The sequence below is a fragment of the Rhincodon typus genome, chromosome 15 (assembly GCF_021869965.1).
Source record: "Rhincodon typus isolate 14 chromosome 15, sRhiTyp1.1, whole genome shotgun sequence".
NCBI classification, from domain to species: Eukaryota; Metazoa; Chordata; class Chondrichthyes; order Orectolobiformes; family Rhincodontidae; genus Rhincodon; species Rhincodon typus.
Window position 1 is genome coordinate 45290393 of NC_063346.1, and position 23004 is coordinate 45313396.

Consider the following 23004-nt stretch of genomic DNA (forward strand, 5'->3'; position numbering starts at 1 on the left):
TCAGGTCAAAGAAAGAGCAAAGAAAAACACTATTCAGATCAGAGTATGACAAAGACATAGCTCAAACATTGCCCTAGATGTCAAGTCGTTGCAACTGCCAAGTTCTCCATAACGAGGGACCATAATTAGCATATTAAAACTGGGTGCTCAATCTGGAACAGTTTAGAATTCCAGATGTAAGCTGTAAAATCTGGGCCTATCCAGTGGTTTGAGTGTCAGGTTCACTTTTGTTTGCCATGCTTCAGTCTCCCTGCCTATTCATTCTAGAAGCTGCCACCATAACTGAACTATTTCAGCCCATCTGAGAATGAAAGTTGGAGTAGCTCCAAAGTCCCAGCTGAAAAGAATTAGGTCCTAAGGAATTGAAAGTTTAACAGAATTTTCACGAATCGAGAATGAGGAAAACGGTTAACTCATTTGGATTATCACAAACACAGACTCCAGCAAAATAATCCGAGCCAATGTCAGTCTGTTTATTCAGAAGGAATCAGCAACCAGTTAGTTTTAAAAGGATTCCACCATGCAGTCGACAGTCACTAACAGTTGCCACTGTAAAAGTCAGCGGGATGATGCAATCAGTGTACTTTATGCTGCTGACTTGGAACGCCTCACTGGAGTATGGATCGCTATGGTAAGCTGTGGAAAGAGAAGGAGGGGGTTGAGAGAGAGAGAGCAAATGAGAGAGAGAGCGCGTGGTAGCAGGAGCCCAGAGAGTGAGATAGAGAGAGAGTGAGACAGAAAGAAAGGAAAAGAAAGAAATAATGAAAGATCCAAGTGGCAAGGAATATTCACAGCTCAAAAGTGCCAGGCAAAGACCATCTCCAACCAGCAAGAGAGAATCTAACCATTGTCCCTTTGCATTTTATGTATTCAACTATTACCATCCCTGAATCCCCCATTGTCAACATCCTGTGTGTTCAGAAGTTGAACTGGACTAGTCATATAAATACTGTGGCTGCAAGAGTAGCTAAGATGCTGGGAATTCTGCAGCGATTAACTTAGCTCCTGCAATTTTTAAGCCTGGACAATACCAATACCTACAAGTTCCTTTCAAGCTACACACCTTTCTGACTTGGAATATATCATTGCGCATTCACTATTTTTGGGTCAAACGCCTTCTTAATAACATCAAGTGTCTCTGCATCCCTAGGAGTGCAGAGGGTCGAGAAGGGAACTCACTACAACCTTTGCCAGGGCAATTAAGAATGGGCAATAATTGAGTGCCTAACGTAGAACATCCACATCCCATGAATGATTAAACAATTCCCGCCTCTGTCACAATTTCTTTAGATGAATTCCACTAATCACAGACTTAATATCAAATCCAGTTTCCCTAACTGGAATGAATCCCAGGGTCTATTCCTTAAATGACAGTTCCCCATTCTTGATACCTTTACCAAATGAATCCATCTCACTGCAGTTCTTATATTCTCTCTGCAGAACCTCATCCCTTTCCCTTCCTATGTCATTAGTACCAACGTGCACAACAACCTCCTGGTGGTCACTCTCCCCTTTCAGAATATTCTGCACCCTCTCCGAGACATCCTTGACCCTGGAACTAGGAAGCAAAGCACCATCCTGATGTCTCACTGACTGCCGCAGAAACATCTGTCTGTGCCCCAGACTACACAGTCCCCGATTACAATCGATAGCTTGGAACCTGACATACCCCTCATTAGTGGAGTCAGTCACAGTACCAGAAACCTGGGTTCTTTAGCTATTTTCTCCCTCACATCCATGTGATGTCATTACAGTGGGTGGTGCTTAAGATATTCCTCAATCCTTTCAAATGTTTACACGTCGTCCCAGAAGTTTGCTATTGGAAAGGCATTCAAAACCTTTATTGGACCCAAGTTGTCTTGAATTTTCACAAATGTAGATGTTTTGACTTGTGTTTTTATAAAGTTTTCATCTTGGGAAAAAGTAATCTCTCCCCATCTGGCATTGAAGTCCCAAAGGATGGATTGGCCATGGAAGGTGCATCAGAACGTAGCCAAACAGGCTGATCATTAATCTGTCAATACTCCTGCTCTGCCAACAGCAGTCAGGATAGGAGAGTTTGCTGATCAACTAAAACTGTGTAGTAGCTGCAGCACAACAGCGTCCCTATGATTAAAAAAAGGAAGGTACAGGCTCTTGCCATGAGCAAACATCATCCTCATTCAAAGTGGCTACCATTTGCACCCATTCAAGAGGGAGCACTTCTGATGGTACAAATGACTTGCTCTCCAAATGACAGTTATGAAAACTTGGTGACCCTCACTTCTATGGGAAGGTGAGGAGAACCTGTAAATGATATTCTCTAGAGGCTCATCCACAGCAGGTGCACACTGTCCATTTTGCAATGTAGAGCAGCAAAGACAGTCACCTTTAAAGCACCCACCTAGGATTTTTATATATATATAATATAATACAATATAATGTGTGTGCGCGCGCACACATATAGTTATTTATTGTCCATCTAAATCAGGCAATGCACCAGAATCTTCCGAGGCATTTTCTTCATTGGCAGCATTTTATATGGTGCTCATAGTTTTGTTAATGTTGGCTGCTACAACCAAAGTACTGGCAGAAAAATATTCCAAAAAATTAAAATCAAAAACAGCACGGGTGCCCAGCAAGCTCTGGTAAACAAGACACAAAATAAACCGTGAAAGAAAAACAAGATCCATGGAATAGTTGCCTTTCGATGCCTAACTGAATAGATCAGCTCCTAGAATTATAATTCCATCTAGACAAACACAGCAGTGGCAGCAAGTGCCTGTAAAACGGAATCTGTTCATTTCAAAACCTTTTGAAACTCAAATAAGGTTTTACTAGGCTCAAGCTTCGCTCTAGGCCTCCTGCACATTGATGCCCAGCAGGAAGTTTCAAAATTTCACATTTCAACTGTAAAGGAGCCAGCTCAAGGCCAAATGAAATATTTTCAGAATTATAAATCCTACCCAGAGAGGTCTGTACAAAAATGTTCATACATTACTATTAAAAGCAAATTGCTGTAGCTCGATAGAAATTTCTATTTTGGGGATGTACCAGTAGATGACTCAGTAGCATCCACAATATATTCCATTAAATGGCAGACACTCAACACAAACTCCTGTTTATTTAAACCATAGCCGATATTAGCCACTTTTTCAATCTGTTGCAGCACAGAGAAAACCACCTCTTGATTTGATCAGTGTCGATATGATACTGCCCATACAATGGATGATCCACTTTTAGTTATATTTGTCAGGCAGTATAATACAACATATTTAAATTGCTCCTTTAGCAATAGTCCAATTGTTTAACAAGAGACACATTGCTTTATCATAGACATGGAACTAATATCTACCAGCATATGACAGGCAGGAGGGGCTCTTGTGGGGAGACCCAGGCCGATAGGAGACCCAAGTTCAAGCCCCACCAGCACCAGAGGTATGTAATAATATCGCTGAACAGGTTGATGAGAAATGATCTACAACAGACAACAAACAGCGGGACGAAGAAGCAATTGTGTTTTAAATGGAGCCCTCAAACAGATGATTATACGTTAAAATTAAGCCCAACAGTCATGTCCACAAAACATCATCTATTACTTCAGGCTAAAGAGCTACAAAACATATGGCTCATTGAGAAGGTGACCTGCAGTGAGCTCAAAGCATGCCTGTATCTGCATCAGATTTTTTGACGTACAGCCTGTTGTCATCAATAGTTTTCATTGATTAAATACTTAAAAACAAGTCAAAACATGTACATTGTAAGACAAGACAACTTGCGTCCAATAAATATACTAGACGCTTTCTCAATTGCCAACATCTGGGCTGATGAAAACACAGGATGGTCTATCTGACATGTCCCAAAGTCACAGGAAAACCTATTAAATAATTTAAAATTTCCAGCCAAAAGCATGCTACAATGGTAATTCTTTACTTACAAGGAAAGCATTCAAGTATTTATTTCATTTGTTGCAAAACACATTATGAAGAAAATACAGAAGTTATCACTGTTGTGGAAGGTATGCCAGGGTGAACCCAAAGTGAGGTTTATTTTTTATTCATTCACGGGATGAGTGGGGGGGGTGTCATTGGCTAGGCAGGCATTTATTGCCCATCCCTAAATGCCCAGAGGGCAATAAATGTCAACCACATTGCTATGGGTCTGAAGTCTGGAGTCACATGAAGGCCAGACCAGGTAAGGATGGCAGTTTCCTTCCCTGAAGGACATTAGTGAACCAGATGGGTTTTTACAACAATCGACAATGGATTCAGAGTCATCCTCAGACGATTAATTCCAGATATTTATTGAATTCAAATTCCACCATTTGACACGGCAGGATTCGAACCCTGGTCCCCTGGGTCTCTGGATTAATAGTCCAGCGATAATACCACTAGGCTATCACCTCCCCAGTGAGACCCCAAGTGTGGACCAGGAACTGACCAGTTTGTAGTTTCTTACCTTACTAACATGAAACTCCAGTCTGCGGATAAACCTTTCAATTGACTTGATTTGCTGTCAGGAGAAGGAGGCAAAAAGGAGAGAGAGAAAAAGAGAAAATGTTAAAACAGACTTGGCAAGTCTTTTTATTGGAAGCACATTAAACAAACTGGAGATGCCTTTATACTTAAATCAATCTACATTTTTATTCATATTTTCCAGTACAAGAGTACATATAATTCATTAAGTGCTCAGAGTCAGGGATACATCCAAATCATGAAATACAAAACTTTTCATAGCGTGCTGAAGATTTGCACACAATTCTGGAAACAAGTTTCAGATTTATGCTGCATGGGAAAAATGAGAATGTTCTCACAGAAAGCCTGTTTTAGAGAAGTGTGAGAAACAAGGCACTTGTTAGGCATTTAGCACAGCCCAGTTAGAGAGCAGTACAGGCAAGCAAACAGGAGTAAAGTTGTTTATCAACAGTTAAAATGAGATAGTGTCCTTCATTGAATTCACAATAGCTTTTACTCAGACTCCCCCCCCTTATTTAAATAGAGAATTTGAATGCTATAGAACATCTACTCAGAAACAGGGTGGGTGGTCTTGGACAGGAGAGAAAATTAACAATGTGCAGCCTGGTGTCTGGAGCAAGAGGTGGAGAGAAAAAGAAACAGAATTTAAGAATCACAAAACTGAATCTGTCATTATTTGAACATTTCTTTTGAACACATAAACATACTTTACAAGCTTCCATGTTGACCTTTGTCAAATCAAGGTTATTATTCAATTCATCATGTCAGCACGAGTTAGAAAGCAAACAATACTGAAAATTCTTACCTTATCAAGATCATATAGAAATCCCTGAAAGCAAAAAGAAACAAGAATTATAATGGACACTTTTTATAACTGAATGCAATGTACGAAAGTGGAAATTGTTGGCATTCAAAATGCAAGGAAAACAGAAATCATTGTTTCAACTTATAGAGGTTTATAAAATCATGAGGGGCATGCATAGGATAAATAGACAAGATCTTTTCCATGGGGTGGAGGAGTTCAAACCTAGAGGACATGGGTTTAAGGTGAGAGGGGAAAGAGTTAAAAGGGACCAAAGGGGCAACTTTTTCCATGTAGAGGGTGGTGGGTGTATGGATCTAGCTGCCAGAGGAGGTGGTGGAGGCTGGTACAATTACAACATTTAAAAGGCATCTGGATGGGTACATGAATAGGAATGGTTTAGAGGGATTTGGGCCAAATGCTGGCAAAATGGGACTAGATTTATTCAAGATATCTGGTCAGCATGGATGAGTTGGACAAAAGGGGCTGTTTCTATGCTGTATATCTCTATGACTCTAAAAATAAAGTCTCAATTCTATTTCGCTATTAATTTGAATATGAAAATCTCAGGCAAAATTTTAAAGTCTATAAATTACTTACCTGCTCCCAAAAATCAAAATGGAATTGGTGTCAATTAACCATGTACTACAAATGTTTCTGTCTCGCAAAATATGAAAAATTAATTTATGAGACAGGTGCAACTGGGACTGAAAGCAAAGCGAAGAACTAATCCACTTGTGCTGCTAGTCTCTGCACATTCCATTGTATTCCAAGCTTCAAATTAACAGAGAAACAACAGAAAGCTAAGAAACGACATTGAAATGATTAAGTCCTTTGTGAACCAAAGTTTATCAACACCAGTGCAATTTAGAAAAGATTGACAACTGCAATAAATATATAAAAACCTTGTTTTCTTCCAAATTAAAAGGACATGTAAAAAAGACAGTACATTAATCATGGATAACTTCATATAGATCAGAACAGATGTAGCCATGAGAAAGAATTTATAGACTGCATTTGGGACAGACTCCTCCACCAACGTGTCGAGGATCCAAATGGCGAATTGGGCTATTTTTGATCTGGTGAAGCGTAATTAGGCATGTTTAACATATAATTTCAGAATAAAAGATGCCCTAGGAACAGTGACCATAACATGGTAGCATTTAGCATTCATGTTCGGAGCGAAAAACTGGAGTGAGAAAAAACTGTCCTTCATGGGAATAAAGACAGAGTTGGCTGCAGTGGACTGGGAGTTTAGCAGAAAAGACGTTTGATGAATAATGGCTGACATTTTAAAAAATAGCTCATGACTCACAACAACGATATATCACGGTGATGAACAAGGATTCTAGCAAGGGTAAAAACCTACTAGGTTAATCAGGGAAGTTAAGGAAAGTATCAAATTATTTACAAAGTATATTAATCACTTGGATTTTCATAGAATCCCTAGTGTGGAAACAGGCCATTCAGCCCATCAAGTGCACATTGACCCGTCAAAGAGCATCCCACTACCTATCCCTGTACCCCTGTATTTACCATGGCTAATCCACCTAAGCTGCACATCTTTGGACTGTAGGAGGAAACTGGAACGCCTGGAGGAAACCCACACAGACGCAGGGAGAACACACAAAGTCCGCACAGATAGTCGCCAAAGGGTGGAATTAAACCTGGGTGCCTGGTGCTATGAGGCAGCAGTGCTAATCACTGAGCCACCATGCCACCATGGAAGTTAATATACTATCGCCATATTTGCAGGTAACACAAAAGAAGGTGGGAAGGCAAGCAGTGAACGTGACACAAGAAGTCTACTGAGGGATACATATAGATTAAGTGAGTGGCCAACAACTGGACAGAAGGAATATAATGTGGAAAATGTGAGGTTACACATTTTGGCAGTAAGCGAAGAGCTGAATACTTTTTAACGGAGGAAAGATTGCAGAAAGCTGCAGCAAAGAGAGATTTGGGGGCACTAGCGCATGAATCACATAGAAAAGGTGGCCAAGTCCAGTAGGTATTAAAGAACGCAAATGAAATGTTGGCCTTTATTTTGAATGTAATGGAGTAATACAATGGGACAATCTTGCAAAATCTCTACAGAACACGAGTTAGACCACACTTAACTACTCAACAGTTTTATTCCCTTATCGAAGGAAAGATATATTGGATTTGCAAAAGGCATTCAAGAAGGGTCTACACATAAGGCTGCTTAATATGATAACAGACCATGGTGTTAGATATAGTAACGTGGTTACGGGATTGGAGGCAGTCCACACTACATTGATCCTGGGTGTGGAGAGATTTTCATTGAGGAAAGGCAGAGTAGTTTCGGCTTATATTCACTGACCTTATTGAAACATTAGATTCTAAGTTGGATTGACAGGGTAGATGCAGAGTTTGTTTCACCTTGCGGGACAGTCTAGGACCAGATGGAATAATCTCAGAGAAGGGAGCTGCCCATTCAAGACAAGAAACAAAGAAGAACAAAGAACAGAACAATACAGCATAGGAACAAGCCCTTAGGCCCTCCAAGCCCGAGCCAACACATTTTGCTCTGGGAAGGGGGAAGGGGGACAGGGGACGGGGGAGAATTTTCTCTCAGGTGGTGATGATGAAGCACAAGGCTGTCAAGGTTGGGTCATTAAATGTATTCACGGATGAGAATAGCTTTATTTTTAACCAGCAAGGGAATCAAGGGTTATGGAAAAAAGGCAGGAAAGTGGAATTGAGAATTATCAGATCAGCCATGATCTCATTGAACGGCAGAGTGGACTCAACAGGCTGCATGGCCCACTTTTGCTCTTATATCTCATGGTCTATTATTGAAATCAGACAATACAATGGAACGGTCAGACTTTCTGCACTGGGACATGAACAAAGATTCAACTATGCCTTTAACTGAATGCTACGGGGTCTTATATTACTGTATATTAAAACTAACAACCTTTGCACAACTTCAGGTGTTACTTAAGCAGCATTACATACCAATCTGGAATTTCTTTTCATATCTTTGAGTTGAGCTGTTAAGTTGTCGAGCTCCAGCTGATGAACTTGCAAGTATGCACTGTAATGATAGGGTAAACAATCCATCAGAACTAATGCAGCAGATGGAGTTTGATTATTATCGTAACAAATAAGAAATAGTCCATGTTTGGAAATGATCCCTCATGTTGTAAATGAACAATAACCATCTCAACTTACAGGTCAGCTAGAACTTATTAATACTACTTGTTGATTTGCCTTGGACCATCCAGGTGTCTTGTTAAATCTCAACATTTGATGTTCAGTCATAAATTTAATTTGCATTGTCACCCAAAATATGCCACTTTCACTAAATGCTGAAGCTTAATGTGTTTAGATTGGCATTTCAAAATACACCTCATTTCTTTCCATTCGCCCACCACCTCCAAAACATCGTGACCTGTTTAATGCTCTCCCCGCTGCCTTTAGTTTTGCAGTTAGAAAAGAAATACAAGAACTAGTCTTACACCTCAATTATAAACCCCTGCCTTCTAATTAACTGTATTCCTTACACAATAAGACTGTAAATCTATTATGTATATCAGAAAATGCAATTTAAAATGATCTGGCACTTAAATCAATCAGTCCGTAAAGGCATATCACATATCAAATGCGTTGTGACTGATGGGGAAATCTGCAATGTTGGTGTATCAACCCCTATCCCAATGATGGGAAGTCACCTCAGGAGCAAAGATGGAACTGGTGAGTGAAAAGGAAGAAATGAACTAGTAGTCAGTTGTGCTTTGTGTCTGTGTCTCTACAATGATGAAATCTTACGAGGGTTGCAAGACGAAGGTTTAGGTAGCTGTGCAAGTTGCAATTTCCATGCCTCCTCACCCAAGGTTTTTGAACTTGGTTATACTGTGCAATGAATCCCCTTACTTCCAAAGCATTCCACAGGTTTATATCTGTTTTCGCCAAGAACAGAGTGCAATTTAGACTACAAGTCCCAGATGTCTCTTTTCATTACAAAAGTGCCCAGTTTGATCATCGTGCCAATTTCCATCCTGTCTCTGCCAGTTCAGTGAATGACAAAGCTCAGGACGTCATTCTTACATAAATTGTTTACTTGTTGTAATCAATGAAAAATGAACTCAAGTCCTACCAACAAATTCAACGCTGCATCAAACAGAGCAGAACACAGTCATGCTGGGTTAGATCACAAAATATAAAATGAACAACATTACTTTCAAACTAGTCTCTCCTATCTTTTTCCGAATGAACACATGTTGTGTTAGAATTGGCATTGATCTGTAATTAAAATAAGACCATATCCAGAAGAATTCATATTAACTATTGATTTTTCATCTCCCCCAGAGTAGGGTTTTCTTGTTTTTTTTCCCCAAAAAGATCACTGCCCAAAGTCCACCACAACTCTAATCAAAACGAAAAGAACTGCAGATACTGTAAATCAGGAACAAAAACAAACTTGCTGGAAAAGCTCAGCAGGTCTGGCAGCATCTGTGAAGGTGAAAAACAGAGTTAATGTTTCAGGTCCAGTTCCGAGGAAGGGTCGCTGGACCCGAAACATTAACTCTCTTTTTTCCCTTCACAGCTGCTACCAGACTTGCTGAGCTTTTCCAGCAACTTTGTTTTTCTTTCACCATAACTATGATTTAACTGGAAAGCAGGTACTAAATTGAGCCTAAGGTGGAACAAGAATTGTACACTCATCTAAAATCTTTCTAATAAACATCCAAGGAATACTTTGTGTGTATTACCTAAACATACAGGAATGCAACTGTTATAAAGTTGTTAAAGCAAAAAAATACAAATAAAACACCTTTGGCAAATTGTTCTTTAGTCACCTACAACTTTGATTTCACCATAATAAATTCCAATCACAACCATATTATACTGAGCAGAAACAGAACAAAACAGGTTTGAAAAATTCAACCTGTGTTTTTTACATATAAAATTGATTAGTTCTAATGTTGTAGGGTAGATGAGTTTCCTCTTCAGCCATTGCATCCAATATTGTTTTTCACAATAGCTACCATTCTGTTTGGACACTCGAATTTCCAGTTGAAGGAGTAGGATTGCTTTAGTAAATACTGACTGGATAAATCACAAAGTTTAACACATTCAGAAGTAAACATTTTGGATTTTTGTAACTATTCATTATACAAGTATGAATATCTTTAACCATAGGTCATTAACAGGCTTTCTCCAGAAACAGAGTACAGCAAAACTATTTGTAGGGTCGCTTTCATGCAACAACCATAATTCAAATCTTTGTCAAAACTGATCCAGCAAGTTAAGCAATAGGTGAATGTTCATAAAGGCACTGCTCTTGGACAAAGGGGAGTGGGACGGTCTGACAATTGATAACCAAAAAGTTCTCAAGTTTAAACATATTGCAATTCAGGTCTTTAAAAAAAAAAAAAATTGACCTTCACTTGCAGTCCAAGTGAACTGTATTTGTAGTTCTTGTTGTTTACAACTTGTCAACAAGTTACAGAACCAGGATGGGTGTTGGGATTCATTGACGTGGTACAGCAATGTAGTTAATAATTGTAAGCCGAAATTACTGTTGTTCTTTCTACTGGTGGTAGAGAAACTACATGAACTCGGGAGTTAACAGTTTTCAATATCTAGTCCTCACATCTTTATTTGTTACTGGCCACATCTGTTGGATTCAACACAAACCACACTCCATAGAAAAGCCAAACCCTAAAGATCACAAACTACAGACAACTACCTGTTGTATCACAAAATACATCCTCATCACTCAGGACTGGATCTACTTACAAATCAAAGTAGTTTCATTTTTATAAATGCACTGTAAGGAAATGGTTCAATTCTTGGGCTAGTCCCATTCTTTCAAAATCATTCACACAAAACAAAAACTTCTTACTTTAGGCCCTTTTTTAAAGCTTCATAAACCTCATCCAACCGTTCAGGCTGGGGGTTCTTGGGTGGGAGCGATTTATGAGAAATGTTGAACATTTTGCCAGCTCGAGAGGCAGTTTTCCGGTGCGTTGTTGGGGTGCTGAACACTTTTAGCTTCCTGAAAAACAAGAATTCACAATATCAATTAAAGGGATGAAAATGATCCAACTCCAACAGCACAATTTTGCCTCACTAACTGGCAGCGAGAAGCTTAATACACCTGTCACCAAAATGGTGACTATATGGCTGAAACTACTCCAAGAAAAACAAGAATACTTTCAATTTTCATTTGATAGCCCAGTAACAAAACAGAGCTGTATGCAACTTTATCAAAGAACAACAAAACTGCACTTTTTAATTAAGGGAAGTTCAGAACTTCTATGCTGTGTCATCGCAGGAGAGCTAAAAGCTCCTCATACAGGGAAAACAATTCACAGAAAATGGTGGAAAACACCCAACAGGTAAGGCAGCACCTGTAGAGTGAAAAGACAACTTGGGACCTTTATCAGAACAGATATTGTCATTGTTAAGAATGTGGTTACAGTCTGCATCATAACAGACTTGTCAACAAAGTTACAGCCCATGAAATAAAACGGACTGTTACTACATAAAAAAGAAATTAGCTAAGAGACAGAAACACAGAGTAGGGCAATGAATGGTTGTACTTTAGCTTCTAGGAAGATATCAGGGTTCTTCAGCAATTGTTTTTCCTGATTATATATTAACGAGCTAGTCTTGGACACAGAGGGCACAATTTCAAAATCTGTGGGCAACACAATACTGGAAATTTCATGAATCGTGAAGAGGATAGTGATAAACTTCACAAGGATACAGACAACCCTGTGGAATGGGCAGACAAGTGGCAGATGAAAGTTAATTTAGAGAAGTGCAAAGTGATGAGGAGAGGCAATATAAACTACAGGACAAAATTCTAAATGGGATGCAGAAGCAGAGGGACCTTGAGAGATGGGGGCATAGATCATTAAATGTGGCAGGGCAGGATAAGAAAGTGATCAATAAAACAAGTGACACCCTAAGCTTTATTAACAGGGAGAAAGGAAATTAAGATGAACTTCTATAAAACAGCAGTTCAGTCTTGGCTATAGTTTTTGCCCAGTTCTTAGCACTGCATTTTGGAAAGGTATAAAGAGATTAGAGATAGTCGATTGAAAAAATCAAGGGAATGTTTCCAGACATGAGGAACGTCAGCCATGTGGATGGATTTGAGAAAGTGGAGCTATTCTCCTTGACGACAAGATGACTAAGAGGAGACTTTGCAAAGATGTTTAAAATCATGAAATGTCTGGACAGAACAGATAGGAAGAAAATGTTCCAATTGGCAGAATGATAAAGATGTGGTTGAAAGTGATTAGCAAAAGCAGCAATGGCGTCACAAGGAAGACTTTTTCTTTCTGTAGTGAGTGGGTTGGATCGAGAATGCACTGCCTGAGAGCTGGTGCAATTAATGTCTTGAAAAGAGAACTGGATAATGATCTGGGGGGAAAGAAATAAAATTTACAGGTCTATGGGGAGAATGGTGGGGGTGGTGAAAGTTATTTTTGCTGATAACCAGCACAGACACAATGGGCTGAATGGCATCCTATGTTGGAACCATTCTATGAACTGCACATTGATCCCCTGACTGCCATCCCGCCCGCAGCATGTTTGCTGAGTTCCACCCTTAAACTCTCTTTTTATCCCCCAAAGTGACTAAAATACTATTTATTTATTCAACACTCGTTTAGTATTTGCAGATGGTGCTTACTCAGTATCCATTTTCAGCATTTGCTGTTTTCACTTCAGATTTTTACCATTTTGAAGTCCTTCCTTGTATTTCCCAATTGTGACAGTTTTGCTCAATAACGAGTATAACCTGTGATTCGTGTTCAATCTAAATATCTGTTTAAGTTTGTGGACATGACCCCCACATAATCACCCCCACCTCCAGCGATTCCACGAAATGAGGAAAGATCCAGATTAATTTTATTTGTTTGAATCTTAAAATTTATGTCTGAATTCATTAAGCACCAGTTTGAAAAGCTGCAAGAAGAGGGGAATTCTCTCATTTCTAAGTGTGACTTAACCCTTTTGCAAAATGTGTAATAAAAGAATCAGTACACACAGAGCAGATCTCATTGAGGACTTTTGTTAAAAAAAAACTCAAGTAGAAATGAAAAGACCAAGAAGAAATGTTCTTTTGGCACTGAGCTAAGTCTGGTCATGTTGACAGTCCCTTGAACAAGTCCAATTGGAGAATGTTGGTTATTCGAGTTGGCTGCCTGATCAATTGAGTATGAAGGTTTAGTCAAACAAGTTTGGTAAAAGACTAAGAGACCTATGTTTATGTTACTTAACTCACTTAAACCCAAAGTTCTATGATCCTTTCAACAATTCAACTCATAAGGAAGAGGAGACAGGCGATGGTGAAACATTTGACTTGAACTTGCAGCCAGCAGCTCAGAAACTCACACTATGTTCTTTAGAGGCTAGCACTGAGTGGAACATTCCAGTGGTGAGACTTTGGGCATGACAGGTCTGTAGCCAGGGCAGGGGGAAAAGAGCAAAAAATACACCAACTCACCCGAGGGAGAGATTGCACGTCGGTTCTATGCAGAGGACTCCTGATGTCTTTAAACAGGTATCATACGGAAGTGGAACATACAAAGAAATGCTTGAAGCACTGGGAAGTCTGCCAGAAAGCTTGTGGTCATTTAGAACGCGAACCAAGACCTTCACCACTTACATACAATTCTCCATTCCATTTACTTTGCTGACTTTTAAGTAGTGACACAGACCTCACATACTTTAATGAACCCAGCAACAACCAGCAGAAACCAGTGATAAACCTCAAAGTTATTCTGGTCATCCACTTAAATAGCACTGATGGTGGATACTTCCTGTTGCTGGATGAATGCTCATGTATGCAGGTGGCATTGGTGGTTCAGTGGTTAGCACTGCTGCCTCACAGCCCTAGGGACCCAGGTTCAATTCCACCCTTGGGTGACTGTCTGTGTAGAGTTTGTACATTTTCCCTGTGTCCGTGTGGGTTTCCTCCTATGGTCCAAAGATGCGCAGGTTAGGTGGGTTGGCCATGCTAAATTACCCCTGGGTGTATAGGGAGATGCAAGTTAGGTGGATTAACCATGAGAAATGCAGGCTTCCAGGGATAGGGTTGGGTTGGGTCTGGATGGGATGCTCTTCAGAGGGCTGATGCAGACACAACGGGCAGAACGGTGTCTTTTCGCACTGTAGGGATTCTGTGCAAGGCTAAGGCGTGTATGTCAACTGAAGTGGAGGTTAAAGATAGCAGTTCAAGAGTCAAATCAGCATGACACCCTGGTTGATATCATAATCACATACTCTGCATGTTTTTACTACACATTCCTAACACCAGCGCTCAAGTCCTGAGTGAAACGATGCCCTGTGTGTGTTGGCCATTATCCACTCAAATATTATCTCAACTTTTTCAGAAACAATTGTAATTTGGGGTTTTCCTGCCAAAAAGTGCGATATTATAACACAAGCAGGGCTAGAAAAATATTCCTTTTTTTTTTAAAAGTACAAATACTTCACAACCTTGGGATAAAATTGGTGACTGCAGTTAACTTTATTCCTTTCACTGGGCCAAAACTTCAAACAGCAATGAACATTAGAGGGTGCTGCCAAATTTCGAAGTCCCATGCAGGTTACATGGAGGTGTGAAACGATCTGTTTCTGCACTCTATTCTCCATCAAGCAAATCAAAAATTAGCTTTCCAGAAAGATACCATGCCAAAAACAGAAGCACATTTTCAGGTTGTACCTGCTTGGCCTCAACACCCTCACTGTAACTTATAACATTTCATTCAATGCTTAATCACATCCTCTCTCCTTTCGAACAACTGTATAAAACGAATAAAAAGCCATCAACAAACAATCCACATTTCAATGATCTAACCAGATGATTTTCTCCACAGTTTTTTGCCACTACACCAATACCACAACTGAATAAATAATAGTTTTTGCATCATTCAGACAAATCTGCTAGCAGAATTGGTGAATCCAAAGAGTCCATATTTGTTACCTGATGCAGGTTAATTTGCATTTAAGATGCTAATCGATTATGGATGATTAAGTTTCCCACTCTGTCAATCCTTGTAACTTGGGATAGTTTTTTACAGAAAACAGATTAATTAGATGCTCATAGAAACCAGAATTTCCAACTGCACAAAATGAAGATGCAGCTTCACCCCTGCTCCTAGGATGACCCAAGTTTACTTATAATTACAGAGAAATGAGCATCCTCATTCAATCAGTCATTGGCTAAGTGATAACACTCTCAACTCGGAGTTAGATAGTTGTGGAGTTAAGTCTCATTCTCATGGTTAATCCACCTAACTTGCATCTCCCTGCACACCAAGGGGTAATTTAGCATGGCCAATCCACCAGCTGTCAGGGCTGGTGTTTATCAGACAAATTAAACCAATCCACATCTGCCCCTCAAGTAAATATAAAATAACCAATGGCATTACTTCAAAGAAGAGTTAAGGAACTCATAGTTTGTGAGCAAACAGAATATCTGGCCACTATCTGTTTTGCTAATGGGACCTTACTGCACATAAACTATCTGCCATGATTCCTACATATTTTTGGGTGCATGGCTAGTGTAGCAAACTATTATTGGCTGCAAGACACTTTGGGATCCTGAGATTGTGAGGGATGCTGTATAAATATTATGGACTTATCTAATTTAATGGGATGTGCTCATTGGTGGTGTGGCCAACATTGATTGGCCATCTTTAATGGCCTTGTGAAGATGGTGAACAGCCATCTCTTCTTAAACCACTGCAGTTCATGTGGTCTAAGAATACCCAGTTATTAGAAAGGGAAGTTCTGAATTTCAAGGTTTCAGGCCATAAAAGCAGCTGCTCCTCACAGGTCTGGTCTGTGTGGGAATGATGTAGCACAGTTTTCAGGAAAAACAGAGGGCCCTTCGTGTCCGAGGGTTTGGTGGTTAGTGATTGGCAGCAGCATCAACCCTAGTTGACACTTTGCCACTGTAGAACTCATCTTGACATCCCAGCTGAGGTCAGCTAACTATTTTGGGAGATTCCTGACCAATACATGCCTGAGCCATAATGGAGCAATGTAATAACATAATAAGCCTTCACACCAATGCAAGCCTCAAATATTTATGAATTCTCTACGTTATGCTTTGAAAGAAAACATTACAATCCTGGCTCAGCAGGGGAGATAGGTTTTTAAAATCAGCAAGGGCCAACGTGATTTGGAAATGTCACTAACCTGAATGCTTTGTCTTGTGGTGAATTGACTCCAGCAAAAGAATGACTCCTAGTAATTCCAGTAAACAAAATGCGGCGCACAGGCCGCATGGACAGTGACATTATGAACGGTATCCTGGCTGCAAGTCCTGTGGAAATAGAGAAAGGACACCAATAAACTACTGTCCTCAAACAGGAAGCACATGTATGTATGTTTGTAAGAGTCAAAAATTTAGGAATGTAATTACAAACATTTCAGTGCATCAAAATGTAAAAAATGACTGAATTTAATGCTATTATTTTCCTCATCTGGAGATTTGCAAGCATCGAGCAGGATATGAATTTCCATCAATGCAACAGTTAATCTCTAACAGACCTCATACTGTTTGCTTACAGCAATTAGAACTTCAATACATTCCTGCCTTAGCAGCAGAACAAAGGTATTTTATGGCAAAATGCTCTCATCATCATAAGGCACAGTAATCACCGTACTACTTAGCAAAAGAATGCCATACGACGTCAGATAGTAAAAAGTCAGTTAGCATTACTAAAATCCTGTACTGATCAACAATTCAAACCTAACACTTTCAAGCACTGGTTTAGGCAGAAATGAGATTATCGTGTCCTATTGGTGGTGTTTTCACTTTACCAATTAGCAGTTCTATACCATCTTATGTTCTAATGGTATGCATCACTTCAGCACATCCGGTTTGAGTTGCTTTAGTTTAAGCTAATGATATGTTAGATAATGTATTGAAGATCTCGCACAGCCTCTTAAAAAAAATCATTAGGCTGGTGACCAAGTTTTGGTAATTGTTACAGATATAATAGAGCCACAACATCCAAATTGTCTTTTCATACTTAACTGTCAATCTGCCATCAATTGCTCACTACACTCGATTGAAGGCCACTGTTCAATAAGCACGCAATGAGAAAGATCAATAGACTAGTCACAAACTGGGATTTTTAACCAGCAAGTTATTTCACGAACTGGTACACTATCAGAAATATTGATCCTGACTGGGGCTAATACAACTCTTACATACAGGTTGCTAGAGACAATGCTTATTGAGAATTTTATACCTTGTGTGTTAGAAACTTTATGTACACTCCAAATGGTGGTGGCCAATAGAAGATAGTCCACAGCTGATTTTGTAATTATTTTAAAACAGAAGTTTCATTACTACAGGGAGATCTCCAGTATTAAAAATACCATAGATTTTTGAATGGGCTGTCCATGGCTAAGTCACATTTTGCGACAGAAATGCTACAGTTCAAGTTAGACCACATCTGGATCACTGTGTACAGACTAGACATTAGACCTTAGAAATGTGAAGACCATGTCTTTTTATTGTTATGCTTTTTTAAATGGTGGACTGAAATGAGGAAGAACAGATTTAAAGACCAAAGTTTACTTGCAGAACTGTGGGTTACAATAATGTTTACAGATGGACGAGAGCCAAAAATTTGTTTAATGATGGAACTTTGGTTGCCAACAAGAATCAAGATTGGTCTATGGACTAGTGGCCTGTTATCAATGACAAAGGTTTCTTGTCTGCCAACTACTGACAGGTTGGTTCTCAGGTAACTGAACAGCATGGGGCAGGGAACAAAATACAGAGAAGCAATCAGATCTCCACCAGCTTAGGAGCTATCTCTCTGTTTTCTGCAGTTAAGATCCATGATGTGAAGGTGCCAGTTTTGGACTGGTGTGGACAAAGTCAGATGTCACACGACACCAGGTTATAGCCCAACAGATTTATCTGAAATCACAAACATTCAGAGCGATGCTCCTTCATCAGTTGAAGTTCAAATAAACCTGTTGGACTATAACCTGGTGTCGTGTGGTTTCTGCTTTCGTTAAAATCCATGTTAAACCATAAGAAAACCAGTTTCTTTCCTTTCGCAACTCAAAGTTGTTACTGTTAATTGATAAATCAGTGACCTTTTCATAAGTGAACCAGCCACGCTGTGCCTCTTGCAAACCAGTGGAAGCATTCGGAAAAGGAAAACCAAGAAAAAGCCTTTTAATTAGCAACAACCAACCAAACAGTCTTGTAAGCAAAGACTAGTCAACTTTTTTCCTAGTTTTCCCTTCATCAACATCTGAATGTGCACTATGGTGGGTTTATAAGAGGATTAGAATTTAATGCTGTATAACTTTATAACTGTTTATCTGTAGTTAAGGTCTGTTTACCTATCACAAACAGTCATTGTTATTAAGTACAGAGACCTAAATCCATGCTTCTTATCAACCTAGGTCTGAATATCAGGTAAATTGGGGAATTTTACATATTTATTTGAAAATATTTAACTAGCATGGATGACTCCAGGAATAACGGGACTTGACTTCCAGCATGCTACCCCTGTTAGTAGTTGACAGTAAAGGATCCACTGGCCTTGGAAGGCGTGCTGTGCAGATTCACAAGAATGTGATCTAAGCTCCAATGGTTATACTGAGGAAAGAGTACATAAAATAGGCCTGTATTCCCAGTACAGAAAATTAAGAACTCTTACTGAGGCTTTTAGGATTTGGAAAGAAGTCGAATAAATAATACTTTTGCCTATGGCAAGGAAATAGAATCATAGTCAGGCCGTTCATTACTCATCCAAAAGAACATGAGGAACAAACAGCAACAGATGCTAACTCAAAAAATTCGGGAATGGATAGATTTTTGCCGGTCAAGGGTATTGAGGGATATATTTCCAGGTAGCTACATTAACTTAGGGCATAGATCAGCCACAATCTCCCTGAACAGTAGAACAGAACAGAGTCAAGGGACCGAATGGCAGAATTGGACAATGTGTGTCAGAACTCTACTGGAGAGTTACCTCCAATAATATCTAAGTGATAAAATTCCATTTTATTATTTGGTTGGATTTTGTAATGCATACATATCAGTTGCATGCTCCTCTTTAAAATTAGTACTGCTGAATTCACATTGACACACCTCGTAACAACAGGTCAACACCAGCAGGAAAAAAGGCTTTAGAAACATAGCAGGAAATGGAATTCACTGTTCTAAACAACTATTTTGTGGCTTGCATGAAGTAGAACTGAAGATGGTTAGTGTAACCCCTACACAGACAATTAAAAAGCACACACACAAAGCCTTGAAACTATTTAAAATATTCAACTGGGAATCATCAAAAGGCAACTCATCACTCAAAGAATAAATTACATTGAGCACAATCCACCATAGGACTGCAGTCACTATAGAGTTCACCAGGTTGAGAAATGCTGCAAAATTATTTCACATTAAAGTTGCAGTAATATTTTCAACCCAACCGTGAAAGCTCCCGTGTTAATTCCCTGCCAGGATCTGAACCGACGGCTAACCAAAAGGTCTTCTCAGCAGGAGGTCCAGCAGATATTAGCCCCTCAACACCTCTTGCTTCCCATTCAACCCCAAGTGGGAAGACAGCAATGGGAACCCAGGAATGGTCTTCGGTACTCAGTTAAGCTTGGTGGGGGAGCACAGAGCTCTAGGTACCTTGGTCAGGGTAGAGGACAGAAGTCCACAGTAATGAAAGCCTGGGCTTTTATTAAGCACCAGAAAGAAATGTTTCACTTTCTGGATCTCTGCTGGTCTCAGCCTCCTTGGTGGGAAACCACAACAGCTTCAGTGCGCGTATTTCAAGTAAGGAGGTTATACTGCACTGGTGTCGGAGGGAGAGCTGTATTATTGGAGGGTCAGTCCCTAAAGCTGGGATATTAGTCAGAGGCCACTTCTGCCTAATCAAATGAATCTCGCTCGATGACCCAAAGTTAAGCAGAGAGATCTTTCAATCCCCTGGGAAAGATACCCCTCAAACACATTACCCAAACAAACAATGCAATGATTTTCCTACATAAAGTGGCCACAGTTAAAACAATAATTAAGTAGAAACATGGGGCTTTAGAATGTCCTGAGGACACAATCACAGTACATAAACTGAACAGCTCTCTCTTTCATGAAAATGCAGCAGTAAAAGTTTGACATTTCTCAATGTGAGAAACTGAGTAAAGTGGCTGTTTTACACACAAAAGGCCTGTAGGAAAGGAGTCTCAATAACCATATTTCTCAGTGAAACTTTCACAAATCCATTCTGAATGAAGAACTGGAACTATGAAACACGGCAAATTGACGGACAGGAACACCCAGCCTATCCCACACTTTGACGATGCTTCATGCAGGAGCTCAAGAGGCTCTGCAGCGCCTGTCTCAACATGTGGTCTCCCCGTGGAGGTTAAAGAGAAACACAAAACCCTAGAGTCAATTAGGGGAGAAACTCTGCTTTGTGCTTGGCCTTGTTTCCCCACCATCTCCTTGCACACTCCTTCCTACTCTGTAAACTTAACTTCAAGTTCCTTCCCCAGCTATCCTTTGGCCAAAGATATTAAAAGAGGAGCAGGTTCATTGCAGCCAGTTGAGTGTAATTGGCACCATGAGATATTTTGAATTTGACACAAAATGTAGCAAAGCTGGAAGAACCAGGTTGGACTCAGAGCTGAAATGACAAGACTTGGCCTGGCGGGGGGGTGGATTTCCAAAACTGATATTTCTGAACAATCTTATAGTATACAATTTGCACAGTGAGGCAAAAGATAAAATACAGTCCTGCACAGTAGCAAATGCAGCAGCTCCAAAGCACTAATTGTGTCACCCAGGCAGCAGAATCAAGGCTTTGGTTTTGCAAGAAACACCAGCTGTGTGTACCTCAGTTAATAGCACGTGCATTGTACACACGGGCGGTTATTTAATCGAAACCAAGATCTGTGGTTTTGAACACACTTAACAACCGCACATTAATTCTAGTTCATGTTACAGCTGAAGGAGGACTCTTCCTATGCACTTGAGCGTAACCTGCTCTCCTAGGATTCTCGATTAAGACAATGTCAAAATCTGCTCAGAAACATCAGCAAGCTGATGACCCACTGCAACACAGAGCCAGGTCCACTCTGTACATTCTTCACAGCAGACATCTCAAAAAATATACCATTATTCTTTTTAATCTCAAGCTGAACAAAAAGAAAAATCTCAACATTACCAACATGGAGTCAAGTTCTAGAACAGAGGTAATCATTAAATAAAGGCAAAGCATTTCAAGATGACCACACCTTGTTTACTCCATCGCTGGGATAATTCTGCGCCTCTCATCTCGAGGAGCACTGAGGGAATGAGTTGTACAGCCGCTGTTTCGCTCTTTAGATTAAGTATTACAAGGCCACATTTTTACTGTTGGCCTTTGTTATGCCTAGGCAGGCATCAAGTAGAAATAACTTTCTGCATTCAGTCTGTACGCACACGTGCACATGTGAACTTACAGCTGCTTTCAGTTGACACACACACATACACAATAATGTACCTATCACTTTATCTATCTCCTCCTGGGGCCCCAAGCCACTGACACCCCTCTCCCCTCAAATCTGTCACTTGTATCAGTCACAAACCAATTGCGTTCCAAACATGTGACAGTGACTGGTACAGACAAGTTCTGGAATACCAATGCCAGCTTCTATGCAGAGGTCATGCCCTGCTGTCAATGTTACAATGTGTCTACACATGGTATTTATTTTGATGCTTATAAAGCTGTGGAAAGTGAGATTTGAATGCCATCAGCCTGCCTAACAGAGCTTGCCCCAAGCACCGGGTTGCCTTTGTGATGCCCAACAAAAGCACATCTTAAATGGACAGAGAAAATGTTTGTGAAAAACAGGCAAAAAAAAAAAAAAATGCTTAAAGCAGAAACCAAGGGAAACATCTTGCCATCACTAACAATATGCTCCAAGTAAACCAGTGAACCTCATGCACGTTTGTGCAAAGCCTGATCGCATAATAAACTAATACAGAATTTGTTGGCATACAGATTTTTTTTCTTTATCAAAAAAAAAAAAAACTGCCCGTACTAATCTTCCTGCACTCTTTCAGACAATGAGAATTTACTATGAAAGAATCTGACCCACTGTACAGTGAGCTGGTTCCATTTTCAATGCTGCAGGAATTGCAATGCAATCCTTGGGGTTAACAAACAGCTTTCACCACGTTATTTCCATCAGAGGAAATATCTTGGGAGGAGGTCACATGGGTCACATATGTGGGAATATTGTAAAGAATGTTGGAACTGTCAGAAGCAGAATCAACGGAGCTCAAAAGATTTTCTCCCATTTTATATTCTGAAATCTGCATTTTTTTTAAAAACACATGGACATAAATCACAGTTTTCTAACGGGACAGAAGTAGAAGTGCTACTTTTGGCTTCAATGTCTCTGCATTGGAAAGAAAATTAAATAGAAAAGGTTTGCTTAGTCACTTTCAGCTGATTGCTACCTCGTAACCTCTATTAAGTGGATAGGGTGGACATTGGACAAAAAGACAAGTTATCATTCCAGCATGACTCTCATTGTGTGAGAAGACACATTTCTCAACATTAGCCCAAGTTCCCTCTTGCCATCTATTCACAGTTCAATTTAATACAGTGCTCAGATTAACCTTTTCCAATTATGCTTGTTATCTTTCATTCCTTTGTGAGATTTCCTCTCATTTCGGAGCCTCAATTCTCTGACAAGAGGCTCAAGCAAATAACACTTTTGTAC

At 39.8% G+C, this 23004-nt stretch overlaps 1 protein-coding gene across 3 annotated transcripts in view; it reads right to left on the reverse strand.

Moving 5' to 3' along the window:
* The window catches only part of LOC109915900 (rho family-interacting cell polarization regulator 2-like), a 119894-nt gene that overhangs the window by 13216 nt on the left and 83674 nt on the right, over window positions 1–23004 (reverse strand). For all 3 annotated transcript variants that reach the window (XM_048606095.1, XM_048606094.1, XM_048606096.1), the window contains exons 2-6: window positions 16450–16576; window positions 11132–11284; window positions 8239–8317; window positions 5260–5283; window positions 4438–4491 (exon numbers count right to left, since the gene is read on the reverse strand). In XM_048606095.1, coding sequence (XP_048462052.1) covers window positions 4438–4491; window positions 5260–5283; window positions 8239–8317; window positions 11132–11284; window positions 16450–16550 — 411 coding nt within the window. In that variant the 5' untranslated portion in view covers window positions 16551–16576. The remainder of the gene's footprint in view (window positions 1–4437; window positions 4492–5259; window positions 5284–8238; window positions 8318–11131; window positions 11285–16449; window positions 16577–23004) is intronic.